General features: G+C 50.6%; 9 protein-coding genes across 9 annotated transcripts; 5 read left to right on the top strand and 4 right to left on the bottom strand.

Annotated features, from left to right (window-relative positions):
* Positions 1-165: 165 nt before the first annotated feature.
* BKA67DRAFT_582002 (siderophore iron transporter) lies at positions 166-2,759 on the top strand. Its single transcript, XM_046103959.1, has 5 exons — positions 166-760; positions 821-926; positions 999-1,269; positions 1,323-1,668; positions 1,722-2,759. The coding sequence occupies exons 1-5, from the start codon at positions 583-585 to the stop codon at positions 2,645-2,647; spliced, it is 1,827 nt and encodes a 608-aa protein (XP_045953738.1). The 5' UTR covers positions 166-582; the 3' UTR covers positions 2,648-2,759.
* Positions 2,760-2,979: 220 nt separating this feature from the next.
* BKA67DRAFT_595280 (long-chain-fatty-acid--CoA ligase) lies at positions 2,980-5,752 on the top strand (the record flags this gene model as incomplete). The annotated part of the gene is made up of 4 exons (XM_046105147.1): positions 2,980-2,994; positions 3,942-4,320; positions 4,375-5,361; positions 5,412-5,752. The coding sequence occupies 4 exons, from the start codon at positions 2,980-2,982 to the stop codon at positions 5,750-5,752; spliced, it is 1,722 nt and encodes a 573-aa protein (XP_045953737.1).
* A 1,071-nt stretch (positions 5,753-6,823) lies between these two features.
* On the top strand, positions 6,824-8,768 carry BKA67DRAFT_428926 (major facilitator superfamily transporter). The gene has a single exon (XM_046096860.1). The coding sequence runs from the start codon at positions 7,285-7,287 to the stop codon at positions 8,761-8,763; it is 1,479 nt and encodes a 492-aa protein (XP_045953736.1). The 5' UTR covers positions 6,824-7,284; the 3' UTR covers positions 8,764-8,768.
* A 791-nt stretch (positions 8,769-9,559) lies between these two features.
* BKA67DRAFT_663559 (uncharacterized protein) lies at positions 9,560-10,468 on the bottom strand (the record flags this gene model as incomplete). The annotated part of the gene is made up of 1 exon (XM_046108205.1): positions 9,560-10,468. One exon carries the CDS (start codon positions 10,466-10,468, stop codon positions 9,560-9,562), a length of 909 nt encoding a protein of 302 aa, XP_045953735.1.
* Positions 10,469-13,509: 3,041 nt separating this feature from the next.
* Positions 13,510-15,639, top strand: BKA67DRAFT_581986 (uncharacterized protein). The gene is made up of 3 exons (XM_046103958.1): positions 13,510-14,333; positions 14,393-15,403; positions 15,457-15,639. Exons 1-3 carry the CDS (start codon positions 13,946-13,948, stop codon positions 15,495-15,497), a joined length of 1,440 nt encoding a protein of 479 aa, XP_045953734.1. The 5' UTR covers positions 13,510-13,945; the 3' UTR covers positions 15,498-15,639.
* Positions 15,640-15,754: 115 nt separating this feature from the next.
* On the bottom strand, positions 15,755-17,110 carry BKA67DRAFT_595277 (acyl-CoA N-acyltransferase; the record flags this gene model as incomplete). Its single annotated transcript, XM_046105146.1, has 2 exons — positions 15,755-16,117; positions 16,178-17,110. The coding sequence occupies 2 exons, from the start codon at positions 17,108-17,110 to the stop codon at positions 15,755-15,757; spliced, it is 1,296 nt and encodes a 431-aa protein (XP_045953733.1).
* A 922-nt stretch (positions 17,111-18,032) lies between these two features.
* On the top strand, positions 18,033-20,039 carry BKA67DRAFT_428866 (uncharacterized protein). The gene is made up of 5 exons (XM_046096859.1): positions 18,033-18,099; positions 18,157-18,496; positions 18,554-18,878; positions 18,941-19,117; positions 19,185-20,039. Exons 2-5 carry the CDS (start codon positions 18,263-18,265, stop codon positions 19,823-19,825), a joined length of 1,377 nt encoding a protein of 458 aa, XP_045953732.1. The 5' UTR covers positions 18,033-18,099; positions 18,157-18,262; the 3' UTR covers positions 19,826-20,039.
* On the bottom strand, positions 20,031-21,648 carry BKA67DRAFT_581979 (uncharacterized protein). Its single transcript, XM_046103957.1, has one exon. The coding sequence runs from the start codon at positions 21,408-21,410 to the stop codon at positions 20,178-20,180; it is 1,233 nt and encodes a 410-aa protein (XP_045953731.1). The 5' UTR covers positions 21,411-21,648; the 3' UTR covers positions 20,031-20,177.
* A 509-nt stretch (positions 21,649-22,157) lies between these two features.
* BKA67DRAFT_595274 (allantoin) lies at positions 22,158-24,273 on the bottom strand (the record flags this gene model as incomplete). Its single annotated transcript, XM_046105145.1, has 8 exons — positions 22,158-22,579; positions 22,635-22,954; positions 23,006-23,094; positions 23,147-23,571; positions 23,628-23,844; positions 23,906-23,973; positions 24,030-24,059; positions 24,114-24,273. The coding sequence occupies 8 exons, from the start codon at positions 24,271-24,273 to the stop codon at positions 22,158-22,160; spliced, it is 1,731 nt and encodes a 576-aa protein (XP_045953730.1).
* Between the last annotated feature and the right edge of the window lie 1,822 nt (positions 24,274-26,095).

The raw sequence follows: 26,095 nt of genomic DNA, 5'->3' as shown, positions 1-26,095 counted from the left end.
ATTATCGGGATAATCGCGTTTCATGACGAAACCTCGCGGATAGTGATATCAAGTTATCAGATTGCACTAAAGCGATATGCCATCCCGTGGGCTGGGCTCCACTTCTGGGCCACACAGGCCCACACCTACGTCTAGCGAGCTGAGGTGTGCTTGACAATAGCACACGTGTTGTCCCGCTCAAGCGTCGGGTTGTTCTACAGGTTGCAGGCCCTTTCGGAAATTCGAGTCGACGCAAAATTAATTAACAACTTGTCAATAAATCGCTGCATAACAATGATTGGTTGTTGCAACTTGCAAGCAACCATAGGCAGTGTGACGTGCGTTTCGCGTCTCCATTAAGTGAATACCGGATCGCTCGACTCCCAGTCAACGGTGGCGGGTCAGATCCTGCAGGACTCTAGTCAAAACCGAATCAACTGATCTATTGGACCGTCAGGCATCAAAGCCCCTGTGACTCCTAACGTCGAGTGAGGCTCCAGCCGATGCCCGCCGCAAATCAGGGTCGCGCGCTTATCGACCCTGGTTTGCGTACAGACAGCTCCGCCGCATTAGCAGGTTCCGACCTGACGGTTGCTATTTAATATGGTTGAATATGTGCAGCTCGGCCGGGTTGCACCTCCAACCTCTGCAGATGCTGTATCACCCCAGGACGGAACCGCAGACGTAGACATGTTAGCGACGACGGACAGTCGCGTACCGCTCTTAAGCTCCTCGGACGCCAGTAGTGCTGAAGGGAGTTTCAGAAATTCTGATGAATATGGTACGTCAGGAAATAAGACCTCATTTAAAACCTCAGTCCATGATGCCGACAGCGATGAAGATGACGATCTTCCTGGACATAGCAGCGATGGTACAGCAGGCGTTCAACAAGCGGATGCTATAAACCTTGTATGGTCTAGGAATGCTTTGATATTAGCCTACTTCTTGTAAGTTCCATCATGGCCGAATGATGGCTCGTCACATTCATTGTAATAAGCTTCTTGCTAATGCATAACAAGCATCTTCCTATGTTCATTCGCCCAAGCTCTGCAGTGGCAGATCCTTTCGAACCTCACCCCATATGTTACCAGCGAGTTTCATTCGCATTCCCTTATCCCGACAATTGAGATTGTCTCATCAATATTAAGCGGTGTCCTCAAATTACCAATCTCCAAGATCATTGATGCATGGGGTCGCCCTCAGGGGCTAGCAGCCATGATAGTCCTGGCGACTTTAGGATTAATCCTCATGGCAGTTTGCCAAAGCGTTGAGACCTATGCGGCTGCACAGGTATACTGCAATATGCATTCCTCGTCACATCTGTAGTCGCTAACATTTTGCAGGTCTTCTATGCAGTCGGTATTAGCGGCTTCTCCTATGTACTGAACATCATCGTCGCGGACACCTCGTCGTTGAAAAATCGCACATTGGCCTTCGCCTTCCAGAATACCCCGAGTTTGGTCACTACGGTCATCGGCCCGCCTATCGCTAGAGCATTTTACGAGAAGAGCAGTTGGCGATGGGGATTTGCGCTTTCCTCCATATTGTTCTTTATTCTGTCCATACCTATCCTCGTCCTTCTGTTGATGAATGCGCGTAAGGCGGTGAAGGCTGGACTACTGAAGAAAGAGACAAACGAAGAGAAGTGGTCGTTGCAGAATATTCGCCACAACCTTTGGGAATATGATGGTATGTTGCACTTCTGATATTGGATTTTGTTTTGGCTACTTACCATTGTGTAGCTCTTGGACTTGCTTTGGTAACGTTCGGCTTGACCTTTGCATTCGTGCCCGTATCACTCGGAGTCGGTGTAGGCGCTGGGGGTGCCTGGAAGCTCGCGCTCCTTATTGTTGGAATTCTCTTACTTGTAGCATTTGCTGTGCACGAGAAGCTTTACGCCCGGCGGCCTGTTATTTCCGCCAGACTACTCTTTTCACGCAATGTTGCCGGGTCATGTCTCCTATCCATCTTCATCTTCGTTGCGTACTTCGCGTGGGATTCGTACTATTCCTCTTACCTACAGGTTGTTCATGGTCTAACTATCACCGAGGCTGGCTATATCAACCACATCTACGGATTTGGATCAACAATATGGGCAGTGGTGGTTGGGTACCTTCTCAAAGTTTCTGACCGATACAAGTGGCTCGCATGGGTGGCCCTTCCAATTCATATTGCTGGTGGCGTGTCCTTGATCTTATTTCGCCGGCCAGATACACACATCAGTCTTTTGGTACTGGCTCAGATCCTCCTTACTGTCGGAGGAAGTACGCTAGTGATGTGCGACCAAATGGCAGTGATGGCTGTGGCGAGTCACGAAGAACTTGCATCAGTCATGGCAGTTCTCTCGTTGGCCTACTATGTTGGTTCCGCTGGAGGCAATGCATTGAGCGGTTCAATATGGAACAGTGTTCTTCCAACCACGCTCGCAAAACTGCTGCCGAACTTTTCGTCCTCCGAGCTGAAAATCCTTTGCTCGGACCTGAAGCAGCAACTCAGCTATCCGATGGGGTCGCCCACCCGAGATGCGATCATCACAGCATACAGCACGGCACAAGTCAAAATGTGTATCACTGGTGCTGCCATTTCACTCCTTCAGATCATAGCTGTGGCTATGTGGAGAGATGCGAAGCTTAGCACAGTCAAGCAGGTCAAGGGCAAGGTGGTATGAGATCCAACAATACAGCGGAATCAAAGCCTTCCGATTCCTGGTTAGATAGATTGGCTGCCGAATGATTGATTTACGGTATAAAGATAGAAAGTGCAAATAGACAAAATACCGCGTTTTACGTATTTGGGCACATGTGCAGCTTTGTGGATATTGCATGAAGTCATCACAATCGGTACACCCGTTAGTTCCCTTGTTTTAGTGCCCGGCAACAAGCTTTTGGGTGCGCTAATATCTTAGGCTATCATGGTGTTTGGGACGGTGAGGCCTCAAAACGGTCAGAAAACTTCAGATACAGGAGCATGCAAAAATCTGACTATGCGGGTTTTATTGCCATGGCGGCCAAACGAGTTGACGGGGTGATGCGCAGCAATGCGGGATTTTATCGACACGATTATATGAGATGCTGGCAAACGAGTCCACGATACAATACGTTGCTCGTGCCTATGCATTTAGACATGATCGTAGCAGCAAGCGGGTATAATCCACTTATGGCGCTAGTTCTAGCGGTATTCTACATATTCAAGTATCAATTTTCAACTACTCCTCTTGTTGCATGTTAAATATGAGAACGCCGATCTCGCAAAAGTAGATGGAGAACGGCCATTTTCGGTACATCTCAGGTGATTGATTGATAAGATTATCTGATGGAATTGATTAGATCTTGGTACTCCACACCACTTTCTGCAAACCCCTGCTTGCATCAGGAAGAAAGATTTTCTCGACGGGTCTTTCCCATCTCCGTCTCTGAATGGCTGCTAGGAATCGCTGGTCAGGATCAGCAGACCCGGTTGCGACAGTGGCGACAGTGCCGCAGCGATGCCCACCCTAGAACATACGCGAAACGCAAGCTTGGTACTTTGGTGAACTTGTCTTCCTCGTGTAGACTTGCGAGGCAAGCACACTCGGCCCACGAGAGCCATCGCTTCCCCAACAGGAAGTCGCAAATGGCTCGTTCCGAACTCAAACCTCAGCTTTCGCCCTACCACCGCCCCTTGCTTCAAGTCGGAGCAAGCGGCTATTCGTAGATTGTTCACGCAATTACATCGGTTTCCGAAAGTCAGGTAACGACTAGGTCAAGGCCGTATCACTTCTGAAAACCCTAGCTCCAAAGCGCTCCATTCCACGTCACAGTGAATTCTACCCCAGTTACGGATTCGTATACTGGCTTTTTTTTCGACGTTTCTCATTCCGGTGTTGACATGTTGAGTCAATTTCGCTTCCATTTTCTGTTTCTATCTTGTTCTTTCCTGCTTGTCAATCTCTCATTGCAAAAATGGCTACACAGTCTTTAGAGACCTCATTTTCACACGAGTCTTATGCCGAGCGGCAGAAACTCTCCATCCTGCACGGCCCGGTCGACCCTCCGTTGGTCGATCTCACCCTGGGTGAGCTTCTTGAGCTTCAATGCCAGCATCACGGCACTGCAGAAGCCCTTGTCACACCCTGGAATGGAACGCGATGGACGTACAACGAACTAAACCAGCAGAGTTGTCAGCTGGCCAGAGCTCTGATGTCAGTGGGCATAGGCGTTGGCGACAGAGTTGCCGTCATGGCAGGTAATTGCGCAGAGTATGCGGCGATTTTCTTCGCGGTCGCCCGTATTGGGGCTATTTTAGTGATTCTCAACAACACCTACACTCCTACCGAAGCACAATATGCTTTGAAGTTTTCAGGTTAGATGCGATAACATCAAGGATGAGTTGAGCACATACTGACAATTGACTCAGACTCGAAGGTTTTCTTCACGCAAAAGAAGATCGGTCGTGTTGATAACACGAGATTGCTCTCGGAGCTCGCAGCTCAAAAGGCCAAGCCTAACGTTGTCATCGTCCGAGGAGATTCTGATTCATACCCGACTTATGCAGACTTGATGAAACAGGGCCTGAAGGTGAGCCAAGGAGATTTACATCGTCTTGGAAGAAGGGTTCTTTCGCATAATGTCTGCAACCTTCAGTTCACGAGTGGCACTACCGGCCTACCGAAAGCAGCAATGTTGACACATCACAATGTTGTCAACAATTCTCGCTTTATCGGTGATCGGATGCGTTTGACGCCCGATGATGTCCTTTGCTGTCCACCACCACTATTTCACTGTTTCGGATTGGTGCTTGGGTTGATGGCTGTTCTTACACATGGTGCCAAAATCGTCTTTCCGGAGGAGGTGTTCGACCCGAGTGCGGTTCTTCGGGCCATTTCCGACGAACAATGTACGGCAGTACATGGAGTCCCTGCGATGTTTGATACTCTCTTCAACCTGCCAATGCCTCCCAACTTCAACTGTGAGAGGTTAAGGACCGGTATTGTTGCCGGTGCTCCAGTGCCGAGGTACTTGATGGAGCTCATGGTCGAGCGCTTCGGCATGACTGAATTCACCAGCAGTTACGGCTTGACTGAAGCCTCGCCGACGTGCTTTAATGCTTTTACAGACGACTCCATCGACAAACGCCTGACAACTGTTGGGACTCTGATGCCACACGCACACGCCAAGATTGTCGACCATGAGGGCAATATCGTCCCAATCGGCTCCCGTGGTGAGTTGTGTATCGCTGGTTACCAACTGCAAGCCGGATACTGGAATAACTCAGAAAAGACTTCTGAGGTCATGATCCACGATGAAGCTGGCATTCTCTGGTTGCACACGGGAGACGAGGCAGTATTTGACGAAGACGGCTATTGCTCCATTACAGGTCGTTTCAAGGACATCATCATTAGAGGTGCGTACAGATTTATGGCAGTTTTGTAGAATTGGTACTGACCAGAGCAGGTGGCGAAAATATCTATCCGCTGGAGATTGAAGAGCGTTTGATGGCACATCCGATGATCACAAAAGCAATCGTTACAGGTTTAAAAGACGCTCATTACGGCGAAGTCGTGGGCGCCTTCCTTCAGGATGGTGGCAGCAACGAACGTCCAAGTGATCAAGAGATGAGAGACTGGGTGAGACAGAACCTCGGCAAACACAAGGCACCCGCGCACATCTTTTGGTTGGGAGAGGATGGTGTACCAGTTGATGTACCCCTGACAGGCAGCGGCAAAGTCAAGAAGTACGAAATGGCTAGGTTTGGTGAGGAGTCGCTGAGGAAGCGGCGCCTATCCAAGCTGTAACCTCGGAGACTGGATATATATACCCCTGATTAATGACATTAGAGCATCATGTACATTAACATGACCTCTTATGATCCGCATTGCCAAGTGCTCAATCGTCCCTCCTCGACGACCCATATTGGTTATGTTTCATAAAAGCATGCACCAGTTGTTCAAAGGTAGTGTGATCGGATTGCTGCTTCGTGTTACATCCAAGTTCAAGGGAAGGGGTGCTGATATTGACTGAGGTACCAGCTCATGACGTTGCTCTGACCGTCCCTGGTTCAAGATAATGCACCCATCGCCCCAGTTCAGTACCGAGCAAGTCTAGGTCTAGGCTCATTGTTGTGTATGTCAAGTGTCAAGGCAATGCCATCAGTCGTATGGCGTGATCAACTCTGGTAGGATCATTGGTACTATTGGTCCCTATACGACCAAAATTTGGGTATCTCAAGTCGTTGCCAGAGTTTGGTGGCCATTCCAGCCACTGAACCGACCGGCCAGGATGATTGCTTTGAGTTGGTCGTGTTTTATTCTCGTCCTGCCCAGAATATCGCTTCTTAGACTGCCAGGGTTTTGGATGGGGAAATCGGTGCGCGGTTATTTGCTGGGTTTGCTCGAAAAGAATAATCGGGCCATTCACAATGCATTCCCGCGATGAGCTGTGGTTATCGGGTGTATTTCGAGGGAAGACTAAGCGATTGTGAATTGGACCTCGTGCGAAGGTGGAACTACAGACGCGGCAAGCTTGGTATACTAAACCACATTTCTGCATATTAGCCGATAGGAGCTGAAGGAACTCAATAGCCGCAGAAAGGCGATAGGTCACATTGCGACCCAACTTACGAAAAAGGCGGTTATAGTCCTCTCCCAGAGCCCAAACAAGCGATTGGTGGTACACGTGGCTATTGCTGCACTGACCAATGCCAGCTGACTATAGACTTGCAGCTGAACCAAATTGGAGCAATAGTGTGCTGCATATGGAGACTGGTTCAGTCTATACCAAGTACCAAACAACTAAATCACTTGGACTCAATTGGCATTCACATCAACACAATGAATAGAGTCGTTAGAGTTTCGCTTCGAGCGCGTATCTCGCGACCGGGCAACTCATCCCGCGTTCAATTGGCGGAAAACCTGCAGAAAATCCTAGCTTATGACATAGTTGTGCATCCACACTTGATCTAACCAAGTCCGGGTTTCCTCGCCGTCATTTTCCCCGCTCAAATTCAACCTTTCTCCCAGCAGATTCAGTACAACAATCTTTTTTGAGAAGATTTGTATTGTGATTAATCAGATTGATCACTAGCAGAAACCTTCTTCACCGAACTACCGGAAAACTCAAATCGTCGAAAAAAGGGTGGTGGAGTGATGGCTTCAACCAAGTCGAAAGACCCCAATACATTTCCTACTGCACAACTCACGGTCCTGGGTATGGAGCTCTTCTCACCGAGACTTTCACCGTGAGCGTCGCCACTGACCGAACCCAAACAGCAATATGTCGCTTCTCAGAACCAATCGCCTTCAACTCAATTCTTGCATATACGTATGTAATGGTGGAAGACCTTAATGGTACCGCCGAAGATGCATCTTTTTACGCCGGACTCTTGGTTTCTGCATATGCTGTCGCAGAAGCCATCACCTCCATGGGTTGGGGAATTCTGTCCGATCGCTACGGTAGAAAACCCGTCGTTCTTTTCGGACTCGTAGGTGTCTGTATCTCGAGTTTGGTCTTTGGTTTCGCGAAAAATTACTGGGTTGCGCTGCTAGCCAGATTCATTGGTGGGGCTCTGAATGGTAATGTCTCCGTCATGCAAACAATGGTGGCAGAGATGGTAACAAATCCTGCACACGAACCCAAGGCATATGCAGTTCAGCCGTTTGTTTGGACGCTTGGAGGCATCATTGGGTCAGCTATGGGCGGATTTCTGGCTCAACCTGCACGCTTCTATCCCTCGGTGTTCTCTGAGGACGGACTCTTTGGCCGATACCCTTATCTACTCCCTAACCTAGTTGCCGTCGGAGCAATTCTCCTTGCAGTCATTCAAGGCATCTTCTTCCTCGAGGAGACGAACCCTTTCCTCTTGATAGGAGATGACGACGCCATCGCCGACAGTGATATCGACGAAACTACTTCTTTATTGAACGGTCATCAACAACGACACCAGCGCGCAAGCATCATCAGCATCGCCAGTGACCGGCCGCGCTTTGCAGAGGAAGGCTTGCCTCTACCGATTGCACCCAACTTCGACCTGCGTCGGTCATCTTTTGGAACAGTCCATTCGATCAGGCTTCCTGCCCCTCCGCCACGTGTAAGGTCGGGTGGTCGCCCCGGCCCGCCAAGTCGTATGCAGAGCGCCATGAGCTTCAAGGGTAAGACGTTCACCAGAAATGTCATCATGGTCACGGCTGCTTTGGTTATCTTCTCGTATCATCAGATGGCGTCTGCTACCCTGCTGCCTACCCATTTGCTTGACAATCGTCTGACGCCACAAGGCCAGCTCGACCTTAATGGCGGTCTGGGATTCACGGTACACGACGTGGGAGTTTTTCTGGCGGTAAACGGACTTCTTGGTCTCTTCATTCAGGGCATTATCTTCCCCATATTTGTCGACAAGGTTGGAGTCTGGAGAACGTTCGTACTCATGATCGTCTTCTACCCGCTAGCATACTTGCTCAATCCCTTCGTCTCTGCTTTCCCCGATTGGCTCGTGTCCCCAGCCATCTACCTGGCTATGGTCGTGCAAGGATTCTTCGGAATCCTGGTTGGTCCATGCGCGCTTATCTTGCTTAAGAATGCAGCGCCTGCCTCTTCTGCTCTAGGAAAGGTCAACGGTATGGCTATGGCGGCTTGCTGTCTTGCGCGCACCTTCAGCCCTCCTCTCGTTGGTATCATCTATGCAGCCGGTGGTTCAGCTGCTGCGTGGTTCAGCTGTGCCGGCGTTGCAGTCATCGGACTTATACAGCTGTTCTGGGTTCCCAGGGACAACGTTGTCGATCACGTGGAGATCGACAATGCACTCTTTGAGTAATCGAAGGAATCTACTCGCCCAGGTGTGGTATTGCACTGAATATTAGAACAGTAGGTTTTGGGCAACTAGAATAAGAATGATGCAAAGGCCTATGGAAACCCGAGGACCCCGGGTGTGCCTGCAATATGCAGCGGCCCGGGCATATTGGACATGGGCCGGGTTTATTTTTGAATTTTTGAATTTTCTTTTTGGTTTCTGCCTGTTTTTCAAGTTGGGATTTATGTGAGCATCTGCATTTGGTGCTTTCCCAATAATGACTGTTGGCCTGACGACACATCCAGACATTGATTTAGCACATGCATCAGCCATGCATTTTCAGAGCACAGGGGCACCTGGGGTCATGAATAATAGAGTACACGCATAACGGATGATAACTGGGTTATTACCAGCTTTTCTTGATATCCGAAATTTTCTCTCTCCTGGCGTGAACATGGAACCAGTGACCAGCAGGAATAATATTTGATTCCAATACGACTGCAATTCTTCGTCAACGATCTTGCTTCTGGTAGTCCCATCCGTGGAAGGCGCCCATTCGGAGCCAGTCGAGCCATTCTATCCGAAGCAAAACCCGTCTGTGGCACTGAGGTCGCTCTTGGCCCACGCGGTGTTCGAAACCACAGTCCCCTGTTCGTATGTACATATGTACATACAGTAGACACTGGCTCGACCCACACAATATTTGGCGCCACCGGCGTCTCTTTGACCCACCGTTGCGCAATGATGAAATCCAATCCCACGAGCAGATAAATATGTGGGCAGAAGTGATTTACTTATACCACTACAATAAATAGTTTAATTATACCAAGACTGCAAATGCCCAGCTGGAATCGGCCTTGTGAGCGGTCTTCAGGTCGCTCTTGAGCCAGCACGTATGCTCATATAACGAGTCCCCATCGACATAACCCCAGCCACACCCCGTACATCCATAAGTACCCGCACAATTCGCCATGCAGTCCGCCATGCTGTCCGTCGTTACGCTTTTTAGGTCCGTAGCTTCGCTGTCGCCGCTATAGTCGAGCCCACAATAATGCATGAATGTTTTGGTGGAGCCCGGGACCGTATATGTGGTTGCGTTGCCGGCCGGGCAGTCTGTGCCCCCTGTTGCTGTCGCTGTGGCCGACGCCGACGTGGACGACGCCGTCGAGCCAGTGGTGCCCGTCGAAGTTGCCGTTGCAAGTGTCCCCGTGCTACTATTGCTGCTGCTGCTGCTCGAGCCGCCCGCACCGGCGTTATGCGATGAATTGCTCTTGGACTGGCTGACCGCCACGCCGACTCCGATACAGATGCCCAGTAGCACCACCACCGCCACGGCTACGAGCCCCCAGAACCATCTCCTCTCCAAACCGCATATCCTGCCGTCCCTCCTTCTTCTCGTCTCTCTGGCGTTCTTGCCCCCGGCAGGAATGGGAAACCGGCCATCACCTCCCCGCTGCCCTGCTGCTGCTGCTGCTTCGGGATCCGGGGTGGCAGGCGGCGAGGGATCTCCAAGCCATGACTGTTGCGCCGGGGCGGGCTTGCCGAGGGACTGGCTGAAGGACGAGAGCGACCACCGAGGCGACTTAATATTCAAGAGTTCGAACCGCGACTTGAGATCCTGTTGGAAGCGCAGGTCCTTCTCCCGGGCGGCCCTGGGAAGCTCCGTAGGGGTGGTCGGCGGGAACAGGGGCTGCCCAGACTGAAGGGTGGAGGAGCGGTACGGCTTCATTTTTCGCTCTCGCAGCGCTCACAGCGCTCGCTTTCTGGGCGGGTTCGGTTCGGTCCGCCGGTTCGAATGGTTGGGTGGTTCAGTGAAGCCGCGCCATTCAAGACTTCAATCGACGACGATGGACGGGGACGGGCTGGAGAGACTTGTCGCTCAATTGGGGGGGTGGGTTGGGAGGAAGCACGGCAGAGGAGGAGGATGTCGACATCATCACACCAACACGCTGCTCCTGAGGGAATCAAGGCCGCACACACATGCAGCAGTGCCATGCGTCGCCTCGATCCGGACGCCAATGCCATGCAGGTCATTCCAGCGCAATTTCTCGTCGCCGTCCGCGTACAGGGCGCTAAGGAGCAAGCAGTTGGTGGTTGCACCGGTTGGATGGCTCTTTGCAGCGTCCTTGGCAGGGGTTTGGGCGCGGCTTTACTGCATTCAGCACCCACGAGCTCACGCGCCAGGGGCCTTAGCGGCTTAGCCGTAGCGACTATTGAACGGTAGACCCGACTTTTTACTTTTTAATCACCCAGAACCAAATAAGCCGGACCGGTTTCTCGTGATGGCTTCAGACTTTTCTTTTTGGGATTTAAATTGTGCTCGGGTTCTTGGCCGTACATGACGGATTGATTGACTGATCGTACTACCTCGAGTCTCGCGAATGTCATTGGCGAAGGAGCAGTACAGCTTGACAACTATTCAGTGCTGTCGGCCATCCTCTGGAAACGATGCCAGGCACTGTCGTCAGGATACGACTCACTGCATGCACGTGCAGGCTTACAGTACGTTTTGATTAAACGAGCTGATGGCACACAACCTTCAGGAACTGACGCATGGACGGGCTATTCTTAAAGCACTTCTACTTCTAAACACAGACCTTCACACAGTCTTCGTGGTGTCACTGCTAACAAATTCCCCGGCGCGCTAGAGGTAGGCGACGATATTATGGTTATTCGCGAGAAAGTTGCGATACCTTGGGACAGCTAATGAGGAGTCCTTTTAGTGCTATAATGCGCGATACTATGGCCGACTCTCCGAGCTTTGTCTCCATCCTTTGGCTCGGGCTTTATAGCGCCGAACCCTAAGCCACCTGGACTTGCTCTCATGAATGCGCTAACTTGACCGTCAATAAAATATACTAAAGCGCCCCTCGTATAGGGGAAGTCCTTTTCCTCGAAATATTACTCGCGATTCGATGGAGAGCGAAGCTCGATGGCTGAACATCTTGCGACCACCATGGTGACGACACTACTCTTGTAACACTATCCGTAAGTGGCCGACGCTCTGGCACGTTGAAAAAGGTCGCCAAGGCATGGCGCAACATGGTTGATCCCCTGGATTCCTACGCTGCCTTGGCACCAAACTACAAATCTACAGCATACATCACTCGGGTTCCGTTCTATGCTTGGTTGTCATCATCATCGCCAAGGGATATCCATACTCTCCAGAAGCCCCGGGCTGAAATCCGGCACTTGCAGTCATGATACCACCAATTCTCGCATGGTCGTTCCGGCTTACTGGGCTTTCACGGCATGGATGAATACTGGTGAGCGATAGCGTATATTGGTTTAGTACCACTTTCTTCAATGGGCATGGCCATGGCAGCAAAGTACAATTCCAACTCATGAAACCTAGTTTCTCTTGTTTGGTATGATCGAATTTACAATATCCCGTAAGTTCACCATACGCGCAACATGTCACGATCATACGATGGGATCTATTTCCTAGGCTTGCGTTACGATGGCTCCGATCTGCAGCACAGGACTCAGCGCATCTCATGGACCGGTATGACATGCAAATTTCTCTTTGCTGTTGCCGTCTTTGTAGCCATCACCCACACTGCGTGATAGTGAAGCTGGTCACGAAATCTGTCATGTCCATGCCCATCGTCGGAGTAGAATGATGGCTAGCGGCTGGCCGAGCCCCCCAGGTATAGTAGGACTCGCAGTTCTGAGGAGCACTTCTCTCGAATACTTTGCATTGATGCGATCATAACTTGGTCCGTGACAAGGTGAGCCTTGTGGGTAGATTGCCACCGCATTCAAGACCTTGGTAACCACAGCCTCGCAGCAAGTGCGTTTCGCACAATACAATCGAGGCGCCTTCTTCGCTCCGCAGACCGCCCGACGTATCTAGGGTTCCGGTCTATTTTTAGCTTTACCTACAGTCCGCACGAATGATGGATTTGCCACCATTTCGAGTATTAACTACGAGTGTATTTGCTATCCTTCTGATCGCCTATCTCCACGAACCTGGCTCTTACAATCTGGTCGGCCTACCAAGGTACAATCCTTTTTGGTGCAAATTCTTTTGTTAGCAGTGTAGATGAGCTGGAGAGCAAGGAAGTTGAAAGGGGGACGAAGAAGAAACAAAATGACAATGAGAGTAAACTTTGAGGAATGTGGAAATGGCCTGAATTAAATGAGCTCTTAGCTGATACCAAGTCTCCAACCCCGCTGTCATTTGAGAAGTTTGTACAACTTCCCTGACGAAGCAGAACAGGTCATGCTGAGGTTCAGGCAACTTTTGTTCGAGTCTACAGTTATTGTAGGAATTGGCCCTAAAGTATACAGCTTCTGAGTACCAGGATGTAGTTATCTGAGAGGAAAATTACGAATCAACTTTTGGCAACCGTTGAAAAGTCGACATATTGCGAAAGATGTTCATTGGGACAGAGAAAATTTTCCAGCAAAGTATGCGGTATAAGCTCGAATGAGTTGCATATTAGTGGGGTTTGTAAATTATACTCAAGAACTTTATACTACACGGTCTCCACTATAGCGAGTGTATCATAAGCCCTTGGAGACGAAGTCTCAATATCATCGGCAGTATAAAGTTTAAGAGTTGCTAGCTACTACTTACGTACATTCACCATCAAACTGGTTCGCACCACTTTAGCCGAGGTGTCATTGTAGCGGGGGGGGGGTCCGTGATCGATTGTTTATGCAAATATCGGAAGCTCGCTTAACATCATGCTTATAACAAGTGTGCGTCACAATATGCGGATCCCCTGCTCAAGCTCCATCTGATAAAATTTGGCTGGTCGTGTTAATTACGCCAAGCCGAATTATCTGATTCTGCTTCTCCACATCTCGGGCAAATTCGAGGTCGCACTTCACCATTCCCTTTTGTCTTTCATCCACTCTTTTTTGCTCGGCAGGAAAACCCCTCCGTCCTGATTTTTTTTAGTTCGATCTGATAAGCGTTACGTACTCGAAGACCCTCTTGAAAGCCTCACAGCCCTCCACCAAACGTTTCGCGCTCAGGCGGATGAGGAAGGGCGAACGCGATCAATGTCGGTTCACGACACTTTGCCATGGCTTTGAAATCAATAGGTAGTTTCCGACGCCGGTACCAGTGTATCGCCGACGGGTGAGGTATGTGATTAATATACATTGAATGCACTTATGTACCTGCCAGTGCCACCTGCTTTCCGTGGGCGTTCCCCGGTGCCGTCGGGAGAAATAGACCCAATGTCACGGTCCAATGATGGCTTCCCCACATGTTGAACGAGGGTTCAATATGTTCTGCTCCTCCCTTCGGCGTATTCCTGCTTTTTGTTCTTCTACCAGTAGATCAACTTCCATACTGCCCTTCTCGCGTGGCTCTTTCCAGATCTCATCTTGCATTACTCGGCCTGCTCCATCCCACCCCCTACCCAGTCTCACTAGCCCCCAAGGAGAACTTTTGATTCGGAAAATGGCCACCCACACTCCCGCTGCCCGTACTGCGGCCAACCCGTTCAAGGTGTTCATTGCCGGTGGTTGCTACTCTGGTCTTGCCGCCGCCATCAACCTACTCGAGCAGTGCGACAAGAGCACCGAGAACCCTATTCCTGTTGCCATTACCATTGCAGATGAGCGCGACGGCTACTGTATGTAAACTACTGCACCACGCTGTTCGTCTATGTATAATGTGCTAACAATTCTGAAGTCCATCTTATTGGTTCGCCTCTCGCGCTTGCCGATAAACAGTACGCGGAGAAGAATTGGGTGGAGTTCAAGGATGTAAAGATCCTTCAGAGACCCGACGTACAATTCGTCCATGGTAGCGTCACGAAGATTGATCCCGCAACCAAGACAGCCACTATTCGCGAGCATGAGAACCAGCATGAGCGCACCGAGAGCTATGACTTCTGTATCAGCGCCGCTGGTTACAGGAGGGTGTGGCCTGTGGTCCCGCAGGCGTTGACCCGTAAGACATATCTTATCGAGGTCAACAGGCACATCGATGCTGTCACCAACAGCCAATATCCCGTCCTCGTCGTCGGCGGTGGCGCTGTTGGTATCGAGATGGCCGCGGAGCTGAAGACGGTCCAGCCGAACGTCAACGTCACACTTGCCCACTCGCGAGCCAAGCTCTTGTCCGCCGAGCCCCTGCCAGACATGGTCAAGGACGAGGCCCTAGAGCTGACCCGCGCTGCCGGTGTCGAGTGCCTCATGGAGCACCGCCTCACCCGCAGCACGCCCATCAAGGACGCTGCCGATCAGGATGCCTATGAGGTCGAGTTCGAGAACGGCCACAAGATGACTGCCAGCGTCGTCGTTATGGCCATCTCCAAGAGCGTGCCTTCGAGCGGCTTCCTGCCCAAGGAGGCGCTCAGCGAGGATGGCCTGGTCAACGTCCTGCCGACTTTACAGCTTTCCAACAATGACATCCCGAATGCAGAAAGTCACTTCGCCATCGGTGACATGATCAACTGGTCCGGCATCAAGCGGTGCGGTTCCGCCATGCACCAGGGCAAGTACGCCGGTCTGAACATCCACCAGCTGATGCAGCGCGAGCTTGTCGACAAGGAGGTCAAGTTTAACGAGATCAGCGAGGTGCCGCCCATGATTGGTCTGGCAGTCGGCAAGGTCGCCGTCTCATATGGTCCCGATGACGGCATGAAGTCTGGCCCTCAGGTCATGCAGTACTTCTTCGAGAACGACCTTGGTTTCAGAAGTAAGTCGCGCCTCAACCTCTTTTCACACGATAGCGTTACTAACCCTGTCTAGTTTGCTGGGACCATCTGCGCCTGGGAGGCAGCCCAGCATAGGGTACCTTTCATTTGGATTATGGGTATGATGGCGTTACAGGTGCTTGACAAGCTGCTTAAGGTAGAATTAGAGACAAGCTAGCATGGATTTGATGAGTTTTGACACAGCAAAATGATACTTCCATAGATGATGAACGAGTGTTTATTTGTTTTTAAATTTTCATTTGCACGAAATATTTGAATAAAAAGTACCAAAAGATGTAACGATGATCAACTTATTGCCATCGTCCTAAACTAGCGCCTAAATTTCATGGATATCACAACTTGGGCAGCAAGCCAACATGAGTACCGCCCACAACCTTCTCGTTCTCCCCAAGCGGCGACAGCTGGAAGAACCGCTCCCGCGAACACCGCATGAACGCCGACCGCTTGTGCGGCAGGTCGACAAACTTGTCCAATCCGAACCCGTGGATGAAATCATAACCCAGCACAGAGCTGTTGGTGTATTTGGGCTCTCCGATGACGTACATGGTACGAGGGTCGTCGAGGAAGAGGTAGTGCATGAGACTCGACCACCAAGCCGACACGCGGTGAGGCCCGCGGAAGCGGATGTCCCCCACGAGCGAGTGGCGGCCGCGGTCAAAGTCGCCAGCGGTGTAGTAGGCGCCCAGGCGGTCCTCCTGCCACCAAAGTCAGTACTCTACACCAGAAGGATCGGATCAGGGTCTGTTTCGACTTACCTTGCCCCAGTAGATCTCGAAGTAGGCAAAGGGCACGTCGTCGAACCGGGCCAGGACCGTGACCTGGTGCGGGTCGACGTGCTGCTTCCTCAGGTACTCGCGGTGCTGCTCCAGCGTGCCCGTCTCGTTCCAGCCCTGCGACACGCGCGGGTCGTTCTGCCACTCGTGGAAGAGCCTCAGGTGCTCCTCGTCCTCCCAGTCCAGCGCGACCATGGAGAAGTTCTCCCTGAGGTGCGGGATCCAGCGGCTGTAGATGAGGGATCCGGGGCGCGGCTTGGCCGGCCGTCGGGGGTGCCAGGCCATCGTGCTGGACGGCTCAATCGTCATCATGTTGTCGTACGGCGCCAGGGGGTACGAGGAGAGCGACTTGGGGGTCTCGGGCGAGTCGTCCTCGGGGATCCACGCGCTTCGCGGGCCGAACGGCGAGCCGGCGCCCTGCCAGAAGGTGCTTCGAAGGAGCAGGAGCTCGTCGACGGCTTCTGAGTTGGTTGGGTGATCAATGGCGAGCAAGACAGACCTCAACTGCTTGGCCAGGCTCTCCTTGCCCGTGCCTTCCAATGATAGGCGACAGTATTCCATCTGTGGCCGGACTGTGAACAGGACGTAGACCAGCAACCATGCTTGTCCCAGAGTAGGTGCATTGGCACCGTCCCATGTGAATGTTGAGGAGGGAGATCGTCGAGCTCGACCCCAAGGCGTGTTGTTGGATTCGGCTGGCCTCTCACTTGACTTGAGGTCCGTCGGCTCTGTGAAGTAGAGGGAGGAGCTGTGTAAAGGTTCGGATAGGTCTTTGCCATTGGTTGCTTTCTGAGGCTGCACCTGAAGCAGAGGAACCTTTGCCTGGGTGGCCTTGGAGGACTTTACCAGAACGTATGGCGTCAAGTACGGGTGTGGCAGCTTGAGCACCGGCTCGTTTTCCTGTGGCAGTGTCATGGTGTCTTTATTACCAATATTTTGTTTGCGAGTATGATCTTCCACGGATAATGAGGAATGGGGTGGAAGTGGGAAGCTTGCGTTATAGCAACGGTTACACAGGCAAGTTGCTTAGCAGTTATTCGGAACTACAAGAATCCAATCCATATTGTCACCTACTTTTTTTCTCAGGCTTCACGAGCTCGTGTGGAGCACTTTGCCGACTCCTGGCTTCGCGAAATTCCGCGACTTCACCCCGCGGTCCCTGCATCATGGTCGAGTACGTCGTGCCATCACGTCACAAGCCAGCCGGCGAACATCGCATGGCCTCGAGCGGCCTGCCGAAAAGTGCCCCCATCCACAAGTCCAATGTACCTCCAAGTACCTGATGGACAACGCAATTTCCCCATTTGAACAAGGTTCAAGATGGGTCGACTGTGCCTAAGTACCGGAGCGTCGATCAGAGTTTTCGCGGCTAATGCAAAAATAAAACACTTCACACCCACAAGATGGAGCTCGTCTGCTACAGATGGCAGGTCGGGCAAGGGAGGTGTGCTTGGCGAGGGCCACGCAAGCCGGATCTGATAACTTTAAGTGGACTATTGTGGGGTGGTGTGCGGCATCATGGACTGAGAATGGCTGGCTGCGCGGATCTGATAAAAATTCGCTCGTTCCAGCATCATCATCCATGCCCCGACGCCGGATCAGATAAAACTTCTTGGCAGACCTGCGAGATCGGATTTCTAGTATGTAATAAATTACTCGATTGAAAACTCATGGTAGTTGATGCATATTTCTGTTTTATCACAAGCATGCTTCCCATTGACATAACGAATATGCTGAGCGGATCTTGTGGGACCGGATTCTTGACTCAATGACGTTGGTCAAATGAGTCTTTCGCCCATCATCCCTGTCCAAGTGTGTCCTGCTTCTTGTCTTGTATACTATCCAAGCAACCAAGATAGTATATCATAGATATAGAGTCAAGATTGTAGTTAAGAACACAAATTGTAAGTCGTTGCTATCTTCACCCACGATATCCGTCGGTGCCAACATGATTGACAGAGGAATGTTATGATCGGGCGGTTCCGTGCGTTACCCACAGGAGTGGAAGATAGAACAACAGCGCCAACTGTATGATTGAGGCACAATTCACACTTTTGAAGCAAACTGATGGTACGATCTTCCAAATTAAAATTTAAAGAAAAGAAACGGACGAACAATACTATACAAGCTAAAATGGCTGATTACGCTTCATCTGAGATCAACTACCTTCTGAGCCTGCAAGCCGTTCGTGAGCGGTCGCAGTTAGTGTTCCAGGCCGCTAAAGAGGGGTCGCTTGACAGCTTCGACTACGATGAGCAGCGCATGTCCGAGGTTGCCAAATTCGTTATAAACATCATCAAAGTAAACGTTTTTGAAAACCCCTTCGGTCAAAAAATGGTATACTGAATGGTCTTTTAGCGTGACTTTGGCCCTGACAGATACTCGGAAATACCACCTCATGGCCGCTGGCAACAATTCAACGTTGGTGGCATCGACCGCATCGGTGAGCTTTTGGAGCAGTGGGCATCCGAGGGTCATGACAAGCTGGAACAGACACGGAGACTCATCGACCTGTTCTTTGTGTCTGTCCTCACGGACGCCGGAGTAGGTGACAAGTGGAAATTTGTAGAACCGAACACAGATCGTGTCTACAACCGCAGTGAAGGCACCGCAGTGGCATCTCTTTACATGTTTAAGTCCGGTATCCTAGGCAAAGATGGTACCGGTGATCATAGTGTCGATGGTACGAAAATCCATGGTATTTATCATCAGCTCCGACTAACAATGCTAACGCGTTAATGCCAGCAAATTCCCTGAAGGCCTTGACAGAGGAGAGCTTTTCCAAATACTACCAAATTACCCCCGAGAACCCTATGGTTGGCGTTTCTTCACGTGTCAGCCTGCTCAATACCGCTGGACAGCAATTGTCAGACTATAGCGCGCAAGTCAACTGGCCAGCAGCGAGACCTGGTCACATGGTTGGTATGGCCGTCCCAGATTTCGTAGTCTATTTGTCCATGTGATAGGTATCATCACTGACACGTAACAGACTACCTCATCAAGAATGCAAAAGAGCCCAACACGCTGGACTACGAAGACCTGTGGAAGATCTTGCAGAGCGTACTGATCCCATCATGGCCAAAGGAGCGCACCCACATCTTCGGCAAGCCGATCGGTGACGCCTGGCCGCTCAAGGTCCTAGCGGACAATGCCAAGAAAGAAGGCAATGACAGGGAAGCCGCGACTATAGCACCGTTTCACAAGCTGACGCAGTGGCTGGGCTACTCCCTCACGACACCATTCTCTCGCGTGCTCGGCATCAAGATCATCAACGGCACCCTAGGGACCGGGCTCCCGGAGTACCGCAACGGCGGTCTGTTCTACGACCTCGGGGCGCTGAAGCTGAAGCCGGAGGTCCTGAAGGCCGGCCAGCAGGCCTCGGGCCAAGACCTGCCGCTGTATCCCGCAACCGGCAACACGATCGTCGAATGGCGTGCGATGACGGTGGCTCTGCTGGACGAGCTGCACAAACTGGTTTCGGACCATTTCGAGAAGGAAGGGGTCAAGCTTAGTCTGGCGCAGGTGCTTGAGGCCGGCAGTTGGCTGGGTGGACGTGAGATTGCGGCCAAACTCAGACCGGAGACCAAGTCGAGTCCGATTCTCTTCGAGGGTGATGGTACTCTGTTCTAAATGTCAACTTTTTCTACGCAGCACAGCTACGGAGCCAAACTGCTAGGAATCAACACCTGGGTCTCATGATTCCGTTAAAAAGTTGATTGATATTACAACATCGCCCTGTAATGTAGTGATTAGACATCGATATTGTGACAATGTAGCAATGCCCCTATAGTCACGGAGAGTAGTGAAAAAGTTTATCAGAACGAGTCATTGCATGACACTTTCGGAAGCTCGGGCAATTTATGTGGTCATGGGTATCGTCAATTATCGTCGCGATGATGGTCATAACTTCGCGGTACTATGATACAAAATGCAGCAGGCGCATGTGCGCTGGCTCAAGCCTATCCGCACAACCGCTCTTAACTTATTTCGACTCCTTCTTGGCCTTCTCCGCAATTTCTTGTGCCTTCTCCGACTTCTTTTCGAGAACCTTCTTCACTTCGGTGAGGGTCTCTTCGAAAAGCTTCTTACCCTCCTCGGAGTGCTTGTCGGCAACATCCTTCAACTGCTTCAACTTGGAAAGAATTTCACTACCATTGGGGATCTGATCAAGGTATTGGTCCAAGCCATAAGCCTTGCCAACTTGCGAGCCCTTCTCCTTGGCCTGGTCAACAGCCTTGTTGACATATCCCTCGAGATCGCCAATGTCACCCTTCTCAACAGCAGTCTTCACCTTGTCAAAAAGTTCCTTGGCGTTGCCTGACTTCAGTGCATCGGCGTTGTTCTCAATGAGCTCCTTCACCTTGGGGTTCTTGTCGAGGTAAGGCTTGGCCTGCTCTAATCCCTTCTTCCAAGCCTCATCACCAAACTTCTGAACCTGCTCCACCTTCTCTTGAACTAGTTGTCGGACCTTGTTGATGTTTGCCGCAGTCAAACCGCCGCTGAGAACGTCACGGACCTGGTTCCATGTCTCATCGACTTGCTTCTTAGCCTCGGGTCCATATTGGTCACCCAGCTTCTTGAGCTGGTCAACGCTGCCGCCAAACTTCTCCTTCAACTCAGGGTGATTCTCAATGATATCCTCGAAAGCGTTCCCGGCGAGGTTGCCAAGCTTCTTGGAAAGATCAGCTAGTACTTCGGCAGCCTTGGAAGCAGTCTCCATGCTAAGACCAGACTTGGACAAGTCTTGGAACTGCTTGTAGGCGTCGTTTACGAGCTTGTCGGCTTCTTCGCGGTTGTTCTTGCGAACAGTCTCAATATCCTTGAAGGCCAAGTCGACGTAGTGGCGACCTCCAGGGATCCATGCCACGTATGAGTAGCAGAAGTTCTTGACGTACTCGATAGCCTCGTCAGCACTGGGAGTGTTCTGCTGGAGCTGCTGAGCAGCTGCCTGGTATTTGTTGTTTGCCTCCTTGACTGTCTTGTTGACACCTCGCGACATCTTTCCTGCCGGGCTGACGTAGTAGACACCATAGAGGACAGTGGCGGCAGCGAGACCACCGGCCACACCAGCTCCAATGTGAGAACTGCCGGCCGAGGTGTTGGCTGAGGACGACGTTGTGCTAGACTGGAAACGAGTCTGAGGCTTCGTGGCTCGGCATGTGCGAGCAGTAGCTCTGGGCAAGCCCGAGCGTGCTAATGATCTTGCAGGAATCATGATGTTAGGGATGTGATGGCGAAAAAGGTCAGAAGGGAAATTGATGGCGAATGATTCTCAGTTTCCTCTTTTAGGGACTATTGCTGTAGAGTGAGAGTGAAATGAGAAGATTGTGATGCGGACAAAGAGAGAAAGAGAAATTTGCTGAGTTTTACATTTTGTGAGACGCCTCCGTGAGAGCTGCAAACTTACCTTGGAAGCCGCAATCGTCATACCTAGCTCATAGGTGTTTTTTCCTCGAAGTTCTGAATTCAATTGTTGCCATGACGTAGGATGATGCGCACGGAATGCAGGTACGACCCACATGAGCTTTTAGCTCAGCATGAGCTCAGACTATCATTAGAGCCCTGCGATCCACAGCAGAACAGCTCTATGCGGCTGGACTATCGCTGAGGTAAGATAATTGAGGAGAGTCGGGTACTCGCGGCGGCAGATCAAAGGACTAACCCCTCCGGAACTTGTGGGGAACCCAGTCACTGTCTTGTTCCAGGCCTTGAGAAGCTCCCGTCGTGTGCGCAGATTTTCCATACCCCATTGCAACTTGCTCTAGACACGAGCACGACGTCATGCATCGGCTTTGAGGCGATACATCACGAGAAAATCGATTCGATGTTCAAGCTCTGTACTGAAGTGTGTCATCATTGGCCTTGAAGTTTTACTTGAGAATTGTTTGACGGGTTTTGGGCCGAGGTCTTCCCCTAATTGGCATCTATCGCAACTCAACATGCGCACTGAATCCCCGACTTTTTAGAAAGCAGCCTCTTTCCTCGAAGCGGCAAGATCTGTTGAGACATGTGAGATACCCATCTCCTGTGCCGAACTGCTTGTGTCGTCCTCAATCGGATCCTGTGCGCACTCCTCCCAAACCATCTGCCGTTCACGGATGAGCTTTTGATTCTGTGTTGGCCAAATTTTACAGAGCCCAATGTAGACCACGAGCGCAGTGCAGAACGACAGCAGCCAACCGATATAAAACATGTCCTCGCCAGATTGGTTCACTCCTGTTGCTCCCAGAGAAGCAGCAAATCCGGGGAACGGCATTGCAATTCCAGCAATGTAAGCTATGACGGCCTGCATGTTCCACCCTCCGTAGTAGCGATAGTGCACGTTTGTCTTTTGCGGATTGAAGAGCCACCCAGTTGCGATATTTCCATTGGTGAGGACGAAATCTAGTAATCAGGATTAGCAACCCAAGTCTTGGACTTTGACATCTGGGACACTCACAATCTGCGAGCATGATCGCTACGACACTAGCCATGAAGAGGCCATAGCCCGACAAAAAGGTTGTGAAGATTGAAGCCGACTGAAGGATCTTCCAAGGAACGATGGCAAATCCCAAGCACTGAGCAATAAAGAAACCACGCTTCATGTCGATATACCGAGGCCAAAGCAGGGCGGCATCTGAACCGAAAGATATCATATTGGCCGCAATGTTGGTACCCAAAATGCTTATCGTCCAACAGAAAGCCGCCAGGAATATTGCAAACCTAGCTCCCGAGTTGTTGTGGTGGTCCTGAATGGCATCCAAGAGATCCCATGGGTTCCTGCACCAGTCAGTATTTGCTCATATTCAAGGTCGTAGTGGTGTTTGTTACCAGAGTTCCAGACCCCATTTGCCATTAATGCCGGCAGTTGCTAGGATACCAAAGCTTGCAGAGAGTGTCACCGAAAGCGGCTGCACCATCTGTATCTGGGTCAGCTCAAAACACGTGATGCCAGTTTGTGGTAGAACCTACGATCTGAGACCAGATGGAGGCCCTCGGACTTGTACTCCAACGCGCAATGTCGGGCTGGTTCGTGATCAAAGTAGCGGTGTTACCCATACCTGAGTTGATGCCATGCATAATGGCCCAGCCCATGCCACCACCCACAGTGCTCTGGGCTAGCGTATTGCCTACCTTACCATTACTCTCAATCATGCAGTAAATGAACACGCCTGCAACTGCCGGCAACATTATGAATCCTTTGAACCAGAAAAACTTCTTGAGCTGGTATGGTCTGAAGAAACAGAAGACGAGATGGATTAGCCAGAACAGAATAAAGGCAAGCATTCCCTTTGTCGTGATTCCGGCGGACTCGGGGATGTGGTTGGGAATATTGTTGTACAAATCTCCGAAGATGGCTCTTAGCATGTTCCCAACATGACCTGAACCTGAGTACACTTTAAAGAGTGTCAGCAGTCACTTGGACCGTCTACGTCTAGAGCACGCAACCTACATTGAATACCATACCATACTGCGGCCAACACAGCACGAGCGCCTACGAAGTAATAACTTCCATACATGCCGAAGACCGCTCTGGCAATCGCTGGATAGCCGAGGTGGTATCTTGACGCGGCGCGTGAGTTGAGAGCCATTACGATGGATGCGATGGTCTGTGACACGAAGATGACCACAATCGACTGCCACCAGCTAAGACCAATTCCAATCATGGTCTTGAGATGATGTCAGCTTTGATCGCTGTAGAGCACAATTTCACGAAGCGAGACTGCTTACAGATCCCAGTGTCCAGTTGCCAAAAGAGATACCAAAGTAGAACAGGCAGTACGTCTTGAAATCCCAAGCTGCGATACTGATCAGCAATGCTCATCGCACGGATGGCATCATACTGTGAACGTACTTCTCTTCTCCGCCGGTGTGGGCTCCAGGTCTATAAGCTGTCAATAATGCTATTACCAGCATGAACGACGGACTACAGGCTTGCCTTCATTGATCCAGAGAGGATCAGCATCGACATAACGGCTCTCGCCTTCTCCGAGGGTGTTTTTCACCTGAAGAGCCTGCTTCAGGCTTACCCAGCTGGAGAAGGCTTCTGCTGCCGAAGCTCGCTTCTCAGCTATCTTCTCGTTGCTGAACGGCGACATGATGGGCGCTTGCAAGTATGGTGAGGCTGCCGTTCAGGGTCTTCTCAGACAATTGGACAAGGGAACACAACAGCGCACACGAATATTTTTATGCGTTCGGCCAATTCAGGGTCCCATAAGCAGTTTCGTAATCGCCGCGTTTAGCCTCGGTCTTATTGGCTTCTAGATCCCTTCCAGAAAAAGAATTTACTGGATTTGGGATCTTTGAGCCAATCATAGCTGTGCACTCCGCCTGGCCTTTGCGCTAGTCCGCCACAAACCCGTAAACGGTGGAGTATACTCCATCCGTGATAAGGGCAGAATCGGCTCGGCTTTGATAAGGTTGACACAATGGGTTGACCAGCCAAAGTCTTGAAGTATTTTTCTGGGGCAGGAATGGTACGAGATGCGATCCGATCTGTTGGACTGTCAATTGGATATTGAGATTGAATGTTTACCGTAACCCCAATGCCGCAGCCCCCGCACCTTTTTCAGATCATACGTTGCACAGACGATATCAGTCCTCCAATACTGGACGCATGGTCTGATGACAACGTCGTGGAGCAAAAATATAAATAACTAAAAATTGACTTGCTCCATTGGCCTGAAGAAAGTTCAAACGCGTCGCGGTCCCCCGCGTCTCGTATATCTGCTATGCGCTTGAAACCATTGCAAGTACCAGCGTCTGCACGAGCCACTATCAACGTTCGTTACCATAGTGCGTGCATAAGGTTCCGAAACAGTCTTAGTATACAGCGTGTCAAATTAATTACCTTCCATGTTGGAGCAGTCAGCAAGGACTGTAGAGACAAGACTGGCTTGGCAAGATATCGCATGCCAGAGATGTGGGGCAAGCATTACCATGGTAAAACAAACTCATTCATAAGCAAGATGGCCTGAGGTTGGAAATGCTAGACAATCAACCAATTACGCTCAATCGCTATATCCAGAGATACATGAGGGGTTATCCATAGATGTGGCCGACAATGTGCCTTGGGTACCAACATCACTGTGGAATCTCAAATATGCCAGTCAAAATCTTACATGACCACTCATCAGAACCTAGTCCTCCCTACATCTTCATTATTCTCACAGCTTTGCACCATTGCAATTGAACAATTCAAACTCACTGCAGGCAATACAATATTGATCAGGTAGCTAGCGGAATTAGTGGTTATGTCTTTCGTCACAAACTCGCCGAGAATAAACTAACACGGCCTCACAAACTCTACTATCACTCCCCTAGTCAGTAAAGTCCGACAACAAGCTACCGTTGACCTGGTGCAGGTTCTGCCATCGGGGTTTTACAGGACCACCAGACTACAATCGACACTCTAAAACGCATCAACACGAAAGCCAAACTAGTCGGATTACGCACGCTGATCATCTCCAAAGGCATCTCAAGCGTGAGTTCGTAGAATGCCAGAAGAGTCTAGCACACCTGACCGATTGATCTATCAGACATGCCACTTCATGATATCACAACTTCATAAAACATAAATGAGCTCACGAATAATGGCGTATGAAGCGACATATTACTGGCAGTATCGACGATTGCATGGCCAGAGTTCCAGTTGAGTTTTTCAACCTTTAAAACTTCAAAATTTGCACACCACCACTCCATTTTCAATGTAACCCAAATTCGCCCAGTCCTATGCTTCAGCATAAATTGAAGGCTACATATTCCTCCGATGACGTGTGCATGGACGGCTTATCACGGGGGATAATTCAATTACAAGCATTGCGTAGAAGAGCATATGGGTTGTTCAGCCTACAAAACGTACGACAGCGGCAGGAGTGCATAATAAATGGTACTTAGTTTCTTTTATCTTTTCTTTAAAGC

This window comes from Truncatella angustata (genome assembly GCF_020726525.1).
Source record: "Truncatella angustata strain MPI-SDFR-AT-0073 chromosome Unknown BKA67scaffold_9, whole genome shotgun sequence".
Taxonomy (NCBI): domain Eukaryota; kingdom Fungi; phylum Ascomycota; class Sordariomycetes; order Amphisphaeriales; family Sporocadaceae; genus Truncatella; species Truncatella angustata.
The sequence above is the reverse complement of the archived record's forward strand: the minus strand, read 5'-3'. Positions and strand labels throughout refer to the sequence as shown.

Bases quoted from the DNA above. Each gene is read 5' to 3' on its own strand.
- BKA67DRAFT_581986 (XM_046103958.1), top strand. From the start codon at position 13,946: ATGATGGCTTCCCCACATGTTGAACGAGGGTTCAATATGTTCTGCTCC. The intron at 14,334-14,392 runs GTATGTAAACTA...ACAATTCTGAAG, and splicing joins AGATGAGCGCGACGGCTACT to TCCATCTTATTGGTTCGCCT. The intron at 15,404-15,456 runs GTAAGTCGCGCC...AACCCTGTCTAG, and splicing joins GAACGACCTTGGTTTCAGAA to TTTGCTGGGACCATCTGCGC.
- BKA67DRAFT_581979 (XM_046103957.1), bottom strand. From the start codon at position 21,410: ATGATTCCTGCAAGATCATTAGCACGCTCGGGCTTGCCCAGAGCTACT.
- BKA67DRAFT_428866 (XM_046096859.1), top strand. From the start codon at position 18,263: ATGGTACGATCTTCCAAATTAAAATTTAAAGAAAAGAAACGGACGAAC. The intron at 18,879-18,940 runs GTACGAAAATCC...CGTTAATGCCAG, and splicing joins CGGTGATCATAGTGTCGATG to CAAATTCCCTGAAGGCCTTG. The intron at 19,118-19,184 runs GTATGGCCGTCC...GACACGTAACAG, and splicing joins GAGACCTGGTCACATGGTTG to ACTACCTCATCAAGAATGCA.
- BKA67DRAFT_428926 (XM_046096860.1), top strand. From the start codon at position 7,285: ATGGTGGAAGACCTTAATGGTACCGCCGAAGATGCATCTTTTTACGCC.
- BKA67DRAFT_582002 (XM_046103959.1), top strand. From the start codon at position 583: ATGGTTGAATATGTGCAGCTCGGCCGGGTTGCACCTCCAACCTCTGCA. The intron at 927-998 runs GTAAGTTCCATC...ATGCATAACAAG, and splicing joins TTGATATTAGCCTACTTCTT to CATCTTCCTATGTTCATTCG. The intron at 1,669-1,721 runs GTATGTTGCACT...ACCATTGTGTAG, and splicing joins CAACCTTTGGGAATATGATG to CTCTTGGACTTGCTTTGGTA.